This window comes from Barbus barbus, assembly GCF_936440315.1.
Source record: "Barbus barbus genome assembly, chromosome: 23".
Lineage (NCBI taxonomy): Eukaryota > Metazoa > Chordata > Actinopteri > Cypriniformes > Cyprinidae > Barbus > Barbus barbus.
This window is the reverse complement of record NC_136751.1, coordinates 29766417-29785294: the sequence shown is the minus strand read 5'-3', so window position 1 is coordinate 29785294 and position 18878 is coordinate 29766417. Positions and strand designations below refer to the sequence as shown.

At 34.3% G+C, this 18878-nt stretch overlaps 1 protein-coding gene across 1 annotated transcript in view; it reads left to right on the top strand.

Annotated features, from left to right (window-relative positions):
• Window positions 1-38: 38 nt before the first annotated feature.
• Window positions 39-18878, top strand: part of LOC306842869 (glycerophosphodiester phosphodiesterase domain-containing protein 5-like) — a 28089-nt gene continuing 9249 nt past the window's right edge. The window contains exons 1-10 of the mRNA XM_079374020.1: window positions 39-166; window positions 7946-8200; window positions 10363-10466; window positions 12260-12353; window positions 12430-12489; window positions 13527-13625; window positions 13707-13800; window positions 16286-16431; window positions 16694-16776; window positions 18646-18796. Of these exons, the coding sequence (XP_079230146.1) occupies window positions 8018-8200; window positions 10363-10466; window positions 12260-12353; window positions 12430-12489; window positions 13527-13625; window positions 13707-13800; window positions 16286-16431; window positions 16694-16776; window positions 18646-18796 (1014 nt within the window). The 5' untranslated portion in view covers window positions 39-166; window positions 7946-8017. The remainder of the gene's footprint in view (window positions 167-7945; window positions 8201-10362; window positions 10467-12259; window positions 12354-12429; window positions 12490-13526; window positions 13626-13706; window positions 13801-16285; window positions 16432-16693; window positions 16777-18645; window positions 18797-18878) is intronic.

Here is an 18878-nt window from a genome sequence, read left to right as displayed (position 1 = left end):
GAGAGTATGGTGGGAGGAGTATCTTGTGAGTGTGTTGAGAGTAACAGGTGGTCAGTAGCAGCTGCTGCTCACGAACACAGAAACACTGATCGATACCGAGCTACTCTGATCTTCCGATACAGCAGATAGATGATCGATAATAACCGGAATAACCGCTGAAAGATCGGTGAGTAAATCATTTATCAGTTTTGATTCTGGCGACGCGATGATCAACCTGGAACTGTGACTCGAACTCGTGATGTTGTCTGTCAGTCATCAGGTGTTTATTGTGGAAGCAAATAAATGACAGTGTCGTTGAATAAACCCGTTACAATGTTCCGACGCTTCTGGAAAGACAATGAAAACAAAGACAAAAGTGAGTGTCTATGCAGTTCAGTCTGAAAGCTTCATTTCTACAGTGGAAACTGAAGTGAAATTTCAAGTTAGTGAATGTTAGATTTTGACCCACACACATATATACATACATACACACACACACACACACACACACACACTCACACACACACACACACACACACACATATACAGGATATATATATATATATATATATATATATATATATATATTAGTAAATAATAGCCTACATTGTCTTTTTTGAAGTATGGTATTTGTCGGAATCATTCAGTGCCATAGTGTGAAATACCACTTTTTCACTGGTTTTTATATTCTATTTTCACAGACCATTTTCTTATAAGCAGCCAGAATAAGAGATCTTAGTCATATGTTTGTGTTGTTTTAATTCGGTTCTGCACAAGAGGTTTGGTGTGTGGCTGGTAAGAGGATTGTCTGTTTCTGTTCGTGGTCAAACAGGTCATTTCCTTCTTTATACAGATATCGTTAAGTGCTGGTGTGTGTGTGTGAGAGAGAGATCAGGTTAATAGGATTTATTTCCTTTTATTCTTTGTTTTTTGCTAAGTCAACTAAGGCAAGCGTGGCTATCAGTGTTGCCCATATTGAGAATCAGAAGGAGCTTTATTGCCAGGTACAGTAGCTCCACAGTGCAACAGAATGATAGCAACAGGGCACAGATAAAAAAAAAAAAATTCTGTACAAATATACAAAATAGCACAAACACAATATACAAAATAGACAATTCAGTATGTACAGGTATGTTAGGTGCAAATTTGAAATGTAATAAGTATGTGTTAAATAAAAAATAAAAAGTATGATAGTGTTGTGTGTTTCATGTTTATTGTTACGAGTTCAAGTGTTCATGAGGCAAACTGCAGGGGGTCCAGTGATATCCTTCAGATAAGCCAAAACCAGTTTTTCAAATGACTTCATGACCACAGATGTTAGAGCCACTGGTCTGTAGTCGTTAAGTCCGGTAATCTTGGGTTTCTTTGCGACGGGGAGGATGGTGGAGCATTTGAAGGGGACTTCACACAGCTCCAGAGATCTGTTGAAGATCTGTGTGAAGATGGGGGCCAGCTGGTCAGCACAGGATTTCAGACAGGCTGGTGTCACACCGTCTGGGCCTGGTGCCTTCCTTCTCTTGTTCTTTTTGAAGACCTGGCGCACATCATCTTTTCTTATCTGTAGTTCAGGTGTGGGGGAGAGGGGGGTTGCAGGAGGTGTGAATGGTTGCAATCCTGCAGTAGAACTCGTTCAGATCATCTGCCAGTTGTTGTTTCTACACAGTGCTGGGGGATGGTGTCTTGTAATTGGTGATGTCTTTCAGACCTTTCCACACTGAAGCCGTATCACTGGAAGAGAATTGGATCCTTAGCTTATCAGAATAATTACTCTAATTCCTGAGGGTTAGTGCTTTGACTACACCTGTAACCCTCAGGATTGTGTAACTGGAGCCATATCACTGCTGACATGAATGATACCTCATCATGCAGCCAGAGTGTGTCACTGCCTAGCAACAACCCAAAACACCCTAGCAACCACCCAGCAACAATCCCTAGTAACCACCTAGGCTAACATCCACCAGGAACAGCCTAAAACATTCTAGTAATCCCAAACCCAAAATATCTTAGAAAACCACCTAGCAACAACTCAAAGCACCCTAGCAACCACCTACTGTTGCAACAACCCAAAGCACCCTAGCAACAACCTACTGTAGCAACAACCCAAAACACTAGGGCTGGGACAGTAAATCGAGGCATCACGATTCGTAAATCGATTCTGAGATTATTGGAATGAATCACAATTCTCTCTGGAATCAATTCTGAGCTTAGTTTTTAACAGCAGATGGTGCACTAGGCAAGTTATTTAACTGCACACTCAAATGCTCACGAAGAAGAGCCCTTGTGTGTTCGGCTGAGTCATGTAAGTGGTTAAATGTACTTGCAGCTTGGCTTTTATGACGTGAGATTAATGTAAACACAGCCCACTATGAACACCCTTGTAATTCGCTTCAAACTTTTCGAACTGTATGAATTATTATATTATGTTCAAGTTCCTGTGTGTCAGGAACTGGAAGCAAGCACAGTACAGCTGTTTCTAAAGCATTCATGCCATCTGCTGTTAAAAACTAAGCTCAGAATCGATTCAAGGGAGAATCATGTTGCATTCCGGTAATCTCAGAATTGATGTCGAACAATTACTCGATTCGTGATGCATCAATTTATTGTGCCAGCCCTACAAAACACCCTAGTAGCCATCTAGTAACAACCCAAAAATTCTTAGCATTAGCAACCACCTAGCAACAATCTAAAACACCCTAGCAACAACCTAAAACACCCTAGCAACCACCTACTGTAGCAACGACCCAAAACATCTTAGCAACCACGTAACAACAGCCCAAAACACCCTAGCAACCACCTACTGTAGAAACAACCCAAACCATCTTAGTAGCCACCAAGAAACAACCAAAAAACCCTAGTAACCACCTAGCAACAACCCAAAACTTCTTAGCAACCACTTAGCAACAACCAAAAACACTCTAGCAACCACCTAAACCAACCAAAACATCCTAGTAACCGCCCAACAGCAACCCAAAACACCCCAGCAACCACCTACTATACTAACAACCCAAAACACCCTACTAACCACTTAGCAACAACCTAAAACACCCTAGTAACCACCCAGCAACAATCCCTAGTAACCATTTAGCAACAAATCCTAGAAACCACTTGGCACCTTAACAAGTTCACCACTTATAATACCCCAGCATTGCGCAAGCAACGCCAAGGTCGTGGGTTCAACTCCCAAGGAATGCATGAGCTGATGAAATGCATACCTTGAGTGTGACGTGGTTTTATTTATTTAATCCAAAACAATTCACATTACATAAATCCTTATATATGCAAACTCTATCTATAACATCTAATCTTATGATAAGTGTTTTATTGAACTGAGCGTGGAGGGAGAGACACAGAGTGCATGGAGTGATTGAGGCCAAGAATGAACAATAGTCCTGCTGCTGCTAACGGTGGCCATTATTACTGTGCATTGTTTATTTATGTCTAAACAAAGCGTTGTGCCTCGGCGAGCGTGAAGCACAGCCTCTCTCTGCTGCGACGGCACGTGAGAACGCTTTTACTGTCTTTAATTAGATGTCACAACTCAATCTCCTGCAGTCATTCAATATTAAAGACCTGCTGCCTCATACACAAATAAATGATATTTCCACTACAATCCATTTGCCCTGAGACTCCTGTTAATGTGTATGTTGTGTTACTTCAGCAGTGGGATCGTGATCTGTTCAGTCATTTGACTGTTGACCTGAGGATGTTAAAGTTGTGTCATCAGCAGTGCTGTTTTATTGCATTATGGCACTTTTACTGTGTCATTGCCGCTGAAGTTATTTTGCATGCTAGATAGGCGAGGAAAATATCTCACTGTGCCACCATGGCATACTAGGTCAAAGGGCATGATGACGATGATATTGTCTAATAAAGGATTCTTATTTTGTCATATCAGGGAGCAAAATACTAAATAAATAAATAAATTGTCAATAATAGTTTAGAAATATATATATATCATTCTAATATGCTGATTTATTATTTTATTTTTAGTGTGTTGAAACTGTTGTGCTGCTTCATATCATTTTTTGGAAACTGCAATACATTTTTCTTATGCTGATTTATTATCAATTTTGGAAACATTTGTGAGTTGTTGTTTTTTTTTTTTTTTAGGATTCTTTGATTAATAAAACGTTAAATAGAACAGTATTTATTTAAAAAAAGAAATGTTGTGTTACAATATACAATGCTATTCAAAAGTTTGGGGTTATTAATCTTTTTTTTTTTTTTAAAGAAATTAATTATTTTATTCAGAAGGGATGTGTTAAATGAATAAATGTCATAGTAAAGACTTATATTGTTTGAAAGATTTCTATTTTGAACAAATGCTGTTCTTTTTAACTTTGTATTCATCAAAGAATCAAAGAAAAATGTATCACAGGTTCCAAAAAACAATATGAACCGCTTCAACACTCATAATAAATCAGCATATTAGAATGATTTCTGAAATAATGATGCTGAAAATAGCGCTGCATCACAGAAATAAATTATATTTGAAAGTATATTATAAATTAAATTAGATATTAGAAATTGCAATAAGATTTCACAATATTACTGTTTTTTTCTGTATTTTTGATTGAATAAATACAACTTTGATGAGCAGAAGAGACTACCTTAAAAACATAAAAAATCTTACTGATCCCAAACTTTTGAGCGGGTGTGTATATATATCATATCATATATCGTATCATATCATATGAGATATGAAATGTATTTGAAATATAAACATTATATATGTGTATATATAATATGTATATGTGAGAGAGTATTTAATTTTATAATATTGTTAATAATTCTTACTCTACTGTATAATTTTATAACATTCTAGAATTTGAATGTAATGTATGATCCTTTCAGATGTTTCTGAAGCTCACTGTAATAAGAAAGTTGGCCTTATGTTAGGCTGATGTTCAGAAATGAGCGCCGTGCATTCTGGGTCGCAGTTAAGTTGACATGATCTTCCATTAGCTAATGAAAATACAGGAGCGTCTGATCTAAACGCATTTTTACCTCATGACAGTCTGTAAGTCTTCGAGTTCAAGTCCAGAAAATCATAAAATTACTTATATATACACATAATTTAAGTAAAAATATAAATTTTATATGTGTGCATATATGCGCATATAAATATTTTTATAGATATATACACTTTTTTCTATATAATATAAAATATTATTGACTTATTTATTACTTCTTTTTCCCCTGTAGCCTTTAATTGTGCTTTTAAATGCACAGCCGTTCACAGGCTGCTGTTTGATTTAATGGCCACATCAGTGAGTTCATCAGTGGCTGTTGGCAATATCTGTCAGTCAAACAACAGTGTTTTATAATGTTACGTCATATTCTTCTGGCTGAGAATAGATTTGCTTACAGTAAGCATGTGGCTTTTTTATTCAGTGTGTTTTCTGAGTTTATGATTGTGCGACCCACCATTCGAAACGCAATTTCCTGTGTTATCTCATCTGTATTATGGATATCTTACAACATCATATTTTACCATTCAGGAAATTATGCCTGACGTACATAAAAGTGATAAACTAGGAGTCTTTTATTTCTTAATAAGATGTGATGCAACAAGTAATTTGTCTTTGAAAGAAACATTTATTTTCTTATGCATGAACATTTTAAAACAGAAGTCTTATATTGACTTCAGACAGGTTTCATTAGTGATGTTGAATGAAGCAATAAAGCTACACATCCTGATGGGATACTTTCACTCAAGGACAGTCGTTGCCATGACAACAGCCTCTCAGGGCGGGGCTTAAGTGCAGGTATTCTCTAGAGCAGAACTACAACACAAGCCCAAGACCTCAAGGATGTCTCGCTCTGCTGATCATTAAAACTAGAAGGCCACAGACAGCTCAGACGTGTTTTGTACAACGTCCCAGCGGAACAAAACGCTGTTCTGTGATCGATTATTGATCATGAACACATGATGCTTTCAAAACTGTACTGCTTTCTAAAAGTGTGAGGTGTCAAGATGTTGTTCTGACTCATTCAGAATAAACCTGGTTTTTCGTAACAGTGCTGGATGGAGTTTATCAGTATCAGTCTGACTTGTTACGAGTGAACTTGAGCAGTGAGCGTTCTGGATAACATCTCTGCTGTTTTTGCTCTAATCCGCCGCCTGCTAACCGGTTTAGCTCTGATGTGTCTGTCTGGAGATCAGAGACGGGTCAGACATTATTCTTTGCAGAATTCCCCTCACAGATCCTCTATCAGACGCCACAGTCTGTCTGGGACAAAGATGATGAACAGCCCAGTCTGTGTCTGTGAGTCTAGCAAATGTGCAGCTTCTGAACAAGAAAGGCAAATGGATGAAATAACTTTGCAATGTGCTTTTCTTACTTAAAATATTTCATCCTGGGTTATATTGTTCAAGATTTCGTATTGTACACTACCGTTCAAATGTTTGGGATTGGTTAGATTTTTTCAGTGTTTTTGAACATAAAGTCTCTTCTGCTCACCAAGGCTGCATTTATTTGATCAAAAATACAGGAAAATTTTGAAAAATTATTACAATTTCAAGTAGCTGTTTTCTATGTGAATATATGTTAAAATGTAATTTATTTCTGTGATCAAAGCTGTATTTTCAGCATCATTACTCCAGTCTTCAGTGTCACATGATCTTCAGAAATCATTCTAATATACTGATTTACTGCTCAACAAACATTTCTGATTATTATCAATGTTGAAAACTTATATTTTTGTGGAAACCGTGATACAGTTTGTGTTTCAGGATAATTCAAAAGGATAGAATTTGTTTGAAATAGAAATCTTTTGTAACATTATTAATGCCTAATTTGTCAGACAAAATGGTGCACATTTCTTTTGTGAAATCTCAAATCAAATAAACAAATAATACAAAATAAAAGGAATCTCTTGATATAGACAAACTAAGGCTTTGCTTTTGCTTGTGAGGTGACCACTGCATTTTAATCACATGTAGCATGAGCAGTTTTTGATTTAAATTAGATTGTATAGTTTCAAAAGTAGAAGCAAAAACAGAACGGTCTTCAATTTAGTAAAACTATACTACATAAAACATTTGCACAAAACAAGCAGCAGACGGGCTGAATAAGAACACAAATTCATTCTCTGCCAGCAGGTGGCGCTTATGGAACAGCAGCGATACTGCATTTATTTTTACCTTATTTTCTCAATGACTCCCAAACGATTCGCTCAACAATTCATTTTTACAATCCCCTCCTTTGCGTGACGCTAATCTGCAGTGATTGGTTGATTTCATTTCCATTTCATCTCGCCTGTAATGCCTGATAAAGCAGTGTTTGTGAGCGCAGTGCTGCTTTGTGTACAGCGTTAATGGGAAACAGCTATTTTTAACGCTTCAAAAGCGACACCTATTGGCAAAGAACGAATTTACAATGAAAATTTATGAAAAGACCAACAAGTGGGCAGCAATATGCTAATGTTTGATGTTGACGTCAACATGAAACGGCTTGGGATTCGTTTTAAAAACGACTCGTTTCAATGATTCAGAGTCGACTCTTTCTTTTGAGAGACAATAACTTTATACGTGGTGCACTTTCAGATTTAAAACTTTTCAGGATGTTTTCATAGTCTTACACACTGCATGAAAGCTCGTTTTCAAAAATCCATAATAGGGGCACTTTAAATAAGGTCTTAAATTTGATTTTAACAATCCTGCAGACAGATGTAGCTTTCCACACTGCCAGCATCTTGAATGATTTTGATCAGCATTTTAGTGTTCATACCAGAGGGCCCTCTCAACTTGTTATATCTTACAGTTTGCCAATTTATATAAGATTTTGTAGGCTTTGCATATACATGCACCCCTCAAAAGCCTGAAGAACCACAGAGCCCCCCCCGCCACATAACAAATCCCAATTTAACCCCTGGCTAGGTCTATGTTTTTAGGCAATAATGTTGATCCTGGAACATGTCTTACTTAGCAAACTCACGGCCTCATTCACTTTGTCTCTGGCAGATCCTGATCCGTCTGCTCGGTTCCTGTCCTCCGTCTGCTCCGGGTCGCTCCATGCAGGGGAGCGGCTGATGCATGGGCCGCGCTCCGGTGAGCCTGTCCAGACTGAAGCTGGGGAAGTTAAAGGTGGTTCGGCGGCAGCTGCTGCAGCGCTATGAGCACCAGCCGTTTGTCTCGTGTCTGGCCGGCCTGTACGGCTGCCAGTGGAGACGCTACCAGCGTGCCAAATCCCAGCCGGGGGAATGCTGCTGCAGTCGGGTGAGGAAACATGATCATTACGGCGCTTGGAATCACTCCTGCTTATGCTTTTCTGCAGTAATGCTTTCAATACAAGTTTTGTTCCAAAACACTGAGCTGCCTACATAGACGGCATGTTTAGGCATCACAGCACTGCATGCTTTCGGCTCTAGAATGCTCAAAAAGATGGACAGCAAAATAGTCAAACCAAAAATTATTCAGACACCAGATATTTTTTCAGTAGTGGGTGCAGGACACTATAGTTCATTTATGTAAGTGAGGAGAGCAAAATAAAATAAACTGTGACATATTACACCCAAAAATACTTCATATAGTGGACTACCAGTAAAAATTGGGAGCAAAAAGTATTCAGACACTTTGAGCTGATCATGTTTTGCTTCAGTGTTTTTCTTTAATTGCTAATGTGATGTTTTTCCACCACAGACTGAACTAAATGAAGCATTGCTTGGTAATTAGTTGAGCTAAATTGGTATTATCTAATTATGTTCTTAAATTTAACAGCTGACAGCTATTCAACACAATTCATTACATACCTTTCTATCAAAGTTATCTGACATTATCAATGTCAGCAGTTTAACTCTGAGCTCTTCTCATATTTTATTAGCATTTTCTAAACTATAGTGAATAAACTGATAATGTGAGAAATGTTGAAGGTGTCTGAATAAAATCTGGTTTGACTAATTCTGCTTTATAAGATTTTTATTTTGGTTGCAGTTATAGCAATCCCAGCATGCATTGCAGCGAATTCACAGGAAGGTGGACTGAGGCAAAAAATGTAACGTGCATCAATAACAAAATTCAGTCAAATTAAGAAAAAGGAAATTTTTCCCCCTAATATTTCTGTGTGGTATGTATTTTAATACTTATAAGATTATCACATTGTTACTGCCAATATCCCAAGATCAGTCATAACACTGATTGAGAGATGCCCCAAAAAAGCCGGCTTATTATCATTATTTTGACTTGACTTGACATTTTATTTTTAAATATTTCTTTGTCAGAATATTTGTCTCAATTCCCGTTATATTTGACTGGGTTATATAAAACTGAAATAAAAAATGTTGTCATGCATTCACTGTAAATAAATATAATTATATATCTGTAATTATATATCTCAGTAGCTATCATATGAAATGGCTATTTCAGCTGAAATATATAATATGAAATATATAATATAAGCTGAAATATATATGTTTTGTACATTATAAATTATTTAACTTTATAAAAATATTATTTTATAAAACATTTAAACACAAATTAGATATGTTGCCATATAATATAAATGTTATTTTCATTACATTTGAATGTATTATATAAAATAAAAAATAAAATTTCTTAAAAGTAAAATGTCATGCATTCACTGTAGTTTGTCCAAAATATATTTACTCAATTTTGCAACAACAAAAAAAGATTTTTTTCTTGTCATTTGTCTTTGCAATTTTGGCCATACATTTTATTAATTTAGTTTTTATTCATTTATTCATATTTATGCATTTTAACAGGCAATTTTATCTAAAGCATCTTGAATTGCATTCAAAGTAATTAATAATTTCATACATTCCCTGGGACACAAACCCATGACCTCCTGTTGTACCTTAAAAAACAGCAACTTATTTCAGTAAATGCAAAATGATATATTACTTTTACATCAAGATGAATAAATTCAGTGCGTGCTGGTATAAAGTACACCACATATATGAAGTCCCAACATCTTGTTCTCTCTCAAGGGGCTTGTTTCGTCTAAATCTGTGAATATTTTCCCCATCACCAGAATATCTGCTGAAGCCACTCACGCGGCTCGATAGAAAGCACGTATCAGGGTATTTTTGCTGCATGTGCTGATGAGTTTTCTTTAACTCCTCATCTGCTGACGGGCTGCTTCTACATGGAGCTGTTTTCAGTGCAGATAAACAAGCTCCCCTTGGAGTCATACCCAGAGTGCTCTGACTCAGAAAGCATCATTCATTGAGTCATTTAAAAGCGGCTGATGACTCACTGTATGATTGCTGTGCTGGACGGCTCCTAATCAACTATTTGAATTGCAAAGTTAGTATTAGCCTCATGTTTCATCCTCCTCCTGCGTTTCTGACTGTGGCCGCTGTGTTGAGTAATTGCGGTGCAGCGTGGGTGTTCTCACGGCTCATGATGGCTCTGTTTTACAGCTGGAGTGCGCTAGTTTCACTCTGCTCATCGTAACGTTTTTCCTGACCCTGATATTCGTGTACTTCTGGAGTGAGGCGCAGAATGACTACAATGACTTTGACTGGTGAGTGTCTGGGGATGAACACAGATGGATTTACACGCAGTTAAACTGATGTGTCATTCACAGAAAACTCTGCCATCTGTGTGTCCCTATGGCTTCTGAATTATATAATTACATTACATGATTAAGGCATAGAGAAAAAGCATACTGTACTTTTTTTTTATGTGCATTTCCCTGTTCATTTCCATTATATTTGAATGGGTTATATAAACTTGAAAAAAATTAATTTAGCTATTATTCAAAAATAGTGTGCATTCACTATAGTTTTTGCCTAAAAAACCCCCCCAACATTTTCCTTTTTTGAATCATCCTTTTTTTAAATTTTGTGTCCCTATGGCTTAATTATACATCACATGGTTGATTTGATTATATACGGCATAGAAATACCTTTTAAAAAATTGCATTTTACTTATGCAATGTGCATTTAATTTTTTTTAATAATTATTTTTGTTTTGTGTGTCTCTATGGCTTGTTAATTATATAATTACTTTACTTGATTCATTTGACATATAAGGCATAGATAAACTAAAAATACTCCATACATTTTGTTTTTAAATATTTTTCATCAGAATATCAGGAATTTTCACATCAATATTCATCTTCATTATATTTGAATGGGTTATATATAGAAAAAAAAAAATACTTCTATTGAAAATAAAATAAATTTTCTATTGAAAATTGTCATGCATTCGCTGTGATTTTTATTTTTTGTCTGAAATATGTAAAAAATATATATATATATTCTGAATTTTTAAATTGTGTGTGTCTCTGGCTAATTCATTATTTACTTGAATTAAACATACTCTGATGATAAAAAATAATAATGTTTTTAAATGTTATGCATATGTCAAATCAATCAAGTAATGCTATTATATAATTAACAAGCCATAGGGACACACAAAATAAAAATAAAACAAAATTTGAAAATATTCAAATTGTGTGTGTCTCTGGCTAATTAATTAAATAATTACATTACTTGAATTAAACATACTGTTTAATTTATTTTTTTAAATATTTTTCATCAGAACATCAGGAGGTTTCATGTCCCTATTCAAATGGGTTATATACAATTATATATTACATAAATAAAATGTAATTCATTCACTGTAGCTTGTCTAAAATATTTTAAAATTAAATTAAAAATAAAAATAAATTTTATTTTGTGTGTTCCTATGACTTGTTAATTATATAATTACATTACTTGATTGATTTGACATATGCATAGATAAACATTTAAAAACAATGTTCATTTTATTTTTTCATCAGAATATCAGGAGCTTGCATGTCTCTATTCATCTCCATTATATTTGAATAACTTGTATAAGTTAAAAAAAAAATTATTTTGCTTTTATTGAAAGTAAAAGGTCATGCATTCACTGTAATTTTTGTCAAAATATTTTCTGAATTTTCTTTGTCATTCGTCCCTGGACTTTTAACCAGTTACATTTATTAATTTAGCAAATGCTTTTAAAACTAAAAATGCATTTTGATGTTACATTGACCTTTAAAAATAATAGTTTGATCTTTATTTAATGGTGTGCATAAAAATCAACACAACTGAAAGGCATTTTGGCAGATGGTTTTATCTGGTGTTATCATACATTTTGCATTAAACAAACCTTTGGCATTGCTGACAGTTCTTATCATTCAGTTATTTTCATATTTATTCAAGTTTTAAATGAAATATTCAGATAGGAATGCCACCAATCCCTGAAAATGGCCTTGGTTGGATGGATTCATTGATTGAGTTGATATTCCCAAAACAAAAAAGCCAAGCCTGTGCTTTATTTCTGCAGGTTTAACTTCGGGAACCTGGGCTTCTGGTTCCCGTGGTCGGTGGTGTTGTTGGTGCTCGCCGCGGCTCTCTTCACCTACATCGCCCTCCTGCTGGTGAGAACAGTGAACTGCAGCAGAGCGCTTCAGTATGGCTTTCTCCTGATGCTAATGTTGTGTTGATGTTGTGCAGGTCCTGGCCGTGTGCCTTCTCTCTGAAGGACAGAGGCTTTACCTCCACTGGAGCCACAAGGTGATCAAAGAAGCGTCTCTTCATCGTTCATCCTGCCGTCCTTGCCTCGTCTCGCACATTTATATTCACTCCATAGCTGTGTTACCAGAGAAACCGCTTCAGATGATTCACAGATTATGTTGAACCTAAGATTAAATCATTTATGATAAATTTTTAATGCTGAATAGAGCTTCGCTTAATATACGCAAGTTACATTTGTGTTAGGAAAAAAAAGATATTGTTGTTTTAGGTTTGTGTTTTCAATATTTGAATGTTCATTTTAGAAATTTGTATTATTTGCTTTTGTCATTTTTATTAGTTTTTTAATTTCAGTTTTATTTTTCAGAAATTTTAGTACTTATATTATTTTAGCTTGTTGCCAAGACAGGTTCATTTAGCTTCATTTAAATTATTTATTTTATTTTATTTCTGCTTTTTTTCATTCAACAACATTTTAGTTAATAGTTTCAGTTTTAGTTAAATGTTAACTGAAATAATATATATATCAATAAAATATATAAAACAAGATTTTTTTAAAATTTCATCTATAGTTGCCTTTGCAGCATTTCTCATTTTTATTTCATAAACGTCTTGATATAATAAAAAAAATGAACTAAAAATAAAAATGACTAAAAACTATATAGACGTATTAAAAAATAATAAAAATAAAATGAGCAACAAAAAATTTAACTACTACTGTAGATTTTTTAAAAATATTTAGAATTTTATTTTTAAATATGCTGAATTTAAATAATTTACATGTTCCCATTTAACTTCATCATATTTGAATGTGTGTGTATATATATATATATATATATGAAGTTTGCTCTTATTGAAAGAAAAATGTTATGAATTCACTGTAGTTTTTGTCTAATTTATTTTAAATGTAAATTCAATTATTTTAAAATATCTTCAGTTTTTTATTTTATTTAGTGTGTCCTTTTAACTAGAATTAAATTAATATAGAAACAGAAAATGTAAGCATGAAACTAATTCAAAATGTAGTCTAAAGTGTAGCTGAAATGCAGCACTGCTATAATTAGTATTTTTTTGCTCAGATTGGTATCCTGGTGACCCTCAGCTTCTCGATCAGTGCCACAGCTGTGCTCTCTGACTTATGGAGCAAAGAATGGACGACACTGCTCCTTTCTTTTCAGGTGAGTCACGGGCAATCAATCCGAGCAGATTTACCTCTACAGTTCCTGTAATGTGATTGTGTTTCTGTTCTTGTCCTGCAGGTCACAGCTCCCTTTCTCCACGTGGGCGGAGTTTCACTAATGACATTTCTGTCCTGGCCAATAGCCTTACACTTCTTTCGCATGAACAAGAGAGGTACGTGATCCTGTTCACTGCTGGTGAATGCATAGTGATTCTAGTCATATTTCAGCCAGCAAACATCTAGTTGTTTTTAACAAGAACGGTGGTTCTGGGCTGGAGAATGGGATCCGCACCTGCTGGTCTCGAACCAGTCTCCAGTGTTGCACAGCATGACGCAATATACATGCTTTTAGTCGACAGATACTCCATTCCTGTTTTCTGTTTTGCTGCGTACCACTTTATTTCCCCCATCCATACATTTAAAGGAGCTGCGAGTATTTTCAGACTTTTTGCTAACTTAAATTTCTCAGGACAATCAATTTAATGATACCTGTCAGGAAGAACTAATATACTATATATGATAATATACTATTATTTATTCATATTTTTAATTTGCTTATTTTTACATTTTCAGGTTTTATTTTAATTTTAGTGTTTTTTTATGTGCTTGTCTTTTTTGTTTGTTCAATTTAACTTAGATTTTTGTTTTTGTTTTTCCAGTGTTAGTTTTAAACTGTAAAAAAAAAAAAAAACATAGAAAAATGGAAAAGGTATTGGTAATTTTCTGGCATGAAACTTTCCTTTTCTTTTAACCCTAAAACACAGCGCGATGCATTACATAATTCAAAATATGAGGGGAAAAAAACTGAAATCAATAAGGAAAATTCCTTCATATTAACTTCATAATAATAGGGCATTGGGCCCTACTTTTACTGACTTTAATTTTTTTATATGACATATAGGACATTTTATATATGATTTTTCAGCAGAACACCACAGGTTTTTTAAATAATTTCAAAGCTAAAGGTGTGCCAAATGTGGTCTTGAAGCTTGGAGTAGTATAACTTGTAAACAACAAAAACCATGCAGGTGAATGGCCAGGTTATTCAGTACCATAGTCAGCAACATCATTCTGCGCTCAGGTGAATGGAAATAGCATCATTTTGTTTTTATCAGTGACTCGAATCCATTCAGTGTCTCTGTTCACACAGCTGTTGCATCTGTCCATGCTACCCTGTACCGTGTTGTTAGACTATGATAAAGAGCGAGGATGATGCAGCACTTGCTCCTGTTGTTGTTTTCTCCTGCGTCTGAGCTGAGTCACATCTCTCGCCGCTCTTAATGAAGGCATGAGGATCGAGGCAGAAAGACAGAGGCTGAACTCACAGCAGCGTGTGACCCTCGCCTCCATCCAGAGACCGGCCCTTTGTCCCGCTGTCCCTCTCTCACAGACATCGCCTCTCTCTCTGAGCCGTGCCAGTGTAGAGATGACATATACACATGCGTCATGCTCTCTAATTGGGCCTGTCGGTGGCTCTTCTCTTTCTGTAATTCCCACGTTTATTCAGGCTGCTAGATGATTGCAGTGGCTCCGTGGATTTGGCTGTGATGATGGAATATGTTGACCCAATTTTGGCCAGATCAGAAACCCTGAAACTTTTGAAAGTGATGGTTGTATAAACTCCGCTTCAGTTATGTTGAAACTGTAGAAATGGAGAACAATGTACTGTATTAAAATGAAGGAACTTTCTGTTTTGTTTTTTTAATAGGTGTTTTACCCGTATTTTGAAATTTGCACTGTATTGATTTGTGTTTCAGAGTTTATACAGTAGAATTGTCTGTAAAAGTAATGGGTAGTGTCCTGTACACACACAGACACATGCGCACACACACACACACACACACAAATATCAAATATATAAATAAAGCAAAAACTTGGCCAAGCACAGCAATGACACACAATCCTAGTGATAATAATTAAAAATAATTAATTAAAACAATGTAAAATAGTAATATAAATATTTAAAAAAATTATATAAATTATATAAATATTTTAAAAAATAATATAAATTATATAAATATTAAAAAAAATAATATAAATTATATAAATATTTTAAAAAATAATATAAATTATATATATATGTATATGTATATATTTAAGAAATAATAATGCATTGCATCCAGGGTTATTATAGATGCCTACAACCATAAAAACATTTGTTATTTGAAATAAAACTTGAAATATTCAATTAAATTCAAACTATGCAAAAAAATGCTTTTCGTACTTAGATTTTTTGTCTTGTTTCCAGCCCAAATGTCTAGAAAATCCTTTTTGATTTAAGAATTTTTAAGTAAAAATTGTCTTGTTTTCAGAAAAAACATGTCAAAATTAAGTGAGTTTTTTCTTGAAACAAGCAAAATAATCTGCCAATGGGCTAAGCAAAATAATCTTGTTTTCTTTTTTCAAGCAAAAACTCACTTAATTGACATGTTTTTTCTGAAAACAAGCAAATCATTTTTACTTGTCTAGAATTTTTTTTAAATATTTTGTCTGGAAACAAGACAAAAAATCTAAGTAAGAAAAGCATGTTTTGCAGTGTAGTTGCCAAGGACACATTTCTTCATTAAGTTATTAAAATAATTAAAACAATTAATAATACTATATAGAACTATATAAAAAATGTAACACATACTGATTGGTCATGTGTGTGTGTTTCAGTGAGGCAGGTGTCTCTCCTCAGCTTGTTCCTGGCGGTTCTCTTCGCTCTGTATCTGGTGCCGCTGGGCATGTATTCTCCCTGCATCAAAGAGGAGGGCACGCTGGGGCCAGCTCCCACCCTCATCGGCCACAGAGGAGCGCCCATGGTCTGCTATTTTTACCTCATGATATTTGTGTGTTATTGAACGAACACCAGTGGATTTTATGTGGGTTTGTTATGTCAGCATGCCCTTTAAAATCCATGTCTTTTTGACTTCACTTTCAAAATTATACTAGACTTGGTTTCATTCTGATTCTTAATTTTTTTTGCATCGTGTCTTTGACCTTTAATGGAAACATTAAACGTTTAAATATCATTACAACTGGTTGTCAAGTTGCTGTGTTGAACTGTTGTTTAATGTCAAACAGCTCGCGCCAGAAAACACCCAGATGTCCTTTGAGAAGGCTGTAGAAGCGGGAGGAGAGGGACTGGAGACGGACGTCACAATCAGGTGAGTGTCTTCAACCGTTCCTACTCACTGTATTTGCATAAAAGCATTTTAAAGCACTGAAACATGCTTCCTTTGTGGCAGTGATGCATTCATAGGCGTTCCTGTAGTTCAAACAGTAAAGCATGCCGCTTGCAACGCCAATGCATGCATTAATAAAATGTATACCTTGAATGCAATCTATATTTATTTGGATAGAAGCATCTGTCAAATGCATACATGTGAAAGTAATATGCACAGGCTTTTGTCATTTCACAAAACACTATTTTGTTTTGAGATGTGATTATGACATGCAAAAATAATCTACAACTCTAAATGATGCAGCCTTATAAGATACTTAATTCTGGCCTATTTTTAAGGCAGCATCCTTCACAGAAAATGCAATCCCATAATGCATTGCAACCAGGGTTATTATAGATGCCTAAAACCATAAAAACATTTGTTACTTGAAGTAAAACTTGTTAAATTAAAACTCATATCAGCTAGTTGCTAAGGACACATTTCTCATTTTCATGTAGTTTAACTTGATGTACTAAAATAACAAACAAAACTAAAAATTAAGATTTTTAATGTATTTAATTAAAAACAAAGCAAGTAAACGAACTCAAAGTAATTTTTTCTTGGTGTTATTTTTGTAGTTACAGTATTTACTAATATTTTTAATTTGTTTTAATTTTTTTATTTAAGGTTTAATTTTTATGTGCTTTTGTAATTTTACTAGTTTAATATTTATATGTATTTTTATTTATATTTATATTTCCGTTTCAGTTTGTTTTAGTAATTTTAGTACTTTAAATTCTACTTATTTTCAGTCAGGTGCCAAGGCAACATTTCTAATTTTCCTTTTCCTTTTTTTTTTTTTTTTTTAAGTTAAGTTGTTTATCTAATATTTATAATTTATTTCAGCTTTATTTCAAATTATTATTATTATTATTTTTTCATATTTTGGAAGAAGTCAAACCTAACAAACCTTGGCAACTGACTGAAAATAAGTTGAACTTAAGGTACTAAAATGACTGAAATTGAAATCTAAATAAACAGAAATATAAACATTAAACTAATAAAATGACAGAAGCACATAAAAAATGAAAATGAAACCTAAAAATACAAAAATGAAAACTAATTCAAAATAAATACTGTAATAGTATATACTGTAAATATTACAAAAATATGTGCTTCTTTAAAGTAAAATGACAGAAGCACATAAAAATGAAAATGAAAATGAAAACAAATTCTAAATATTAATAAATGCTGTAATTGTATAGAAATACAAATATAACGCCAAGAAAAAAAGTCAAAGTCAAACTGCTTTTTCAAACCTTGGCAACTAACTGACATAAAATAAACGTAAAGTACTAAAATTGTAAGATAAATATAAAAAAACTAAAAGAAAACTGATGATAATATTTAAAAACAAACAAAAAAATTCTAAATATTAATAAATACTGTAATTGTATATAAATACAAATTTTTAATAATTTTTTTACTTGGAGTGGTATTTGTTTGTTTGCTGCCTTAAAATCATTTTTTTTTTCATATTTTGGAAGAAGTCAAAATCAAACTGATTGTTCAAACCTGGGCAACTAACTGAAATAAAATAAGCTGAACATGAAGTATTAAGTTGCTAAAACTGAACTAAAAATAAATATTAAAAAAAACTATTAATTTTTTGATTTGATTTTTTTGTTTTCAATATTCTCAAAGTATATAAATAATACAAAAATAACAGCAAAAAATAAAATGAACTTGGAGTTACTGTTTTGTTTGCTTTGCTCTTAATTTTTTCATATTCTGAAAGTAAAAGTCAAACTGAATTGGGTTTCATAGCATGCAGAAACAGCATAAACATTCACACGATGCTCCTCTCTGCAGTTATGACGGCGTCCCGTTCCTGATGCATGACAGCACCCTGAGGAGGACGACCAACGTTCACCAAGTGTTTCCCAACCGGACGGACGCGCCGGCGGCCATGTTCACCTGGTCAGAGCTGGAGATGCTCAGCGCCGGATCCTGGTTTCTTCAGGTAATGATCCAGAACCTCAGGGTCCTGTTCATCGACTAGCAGCTACATGAAAACTGAATACTGAACACTGACTACTGCCTGC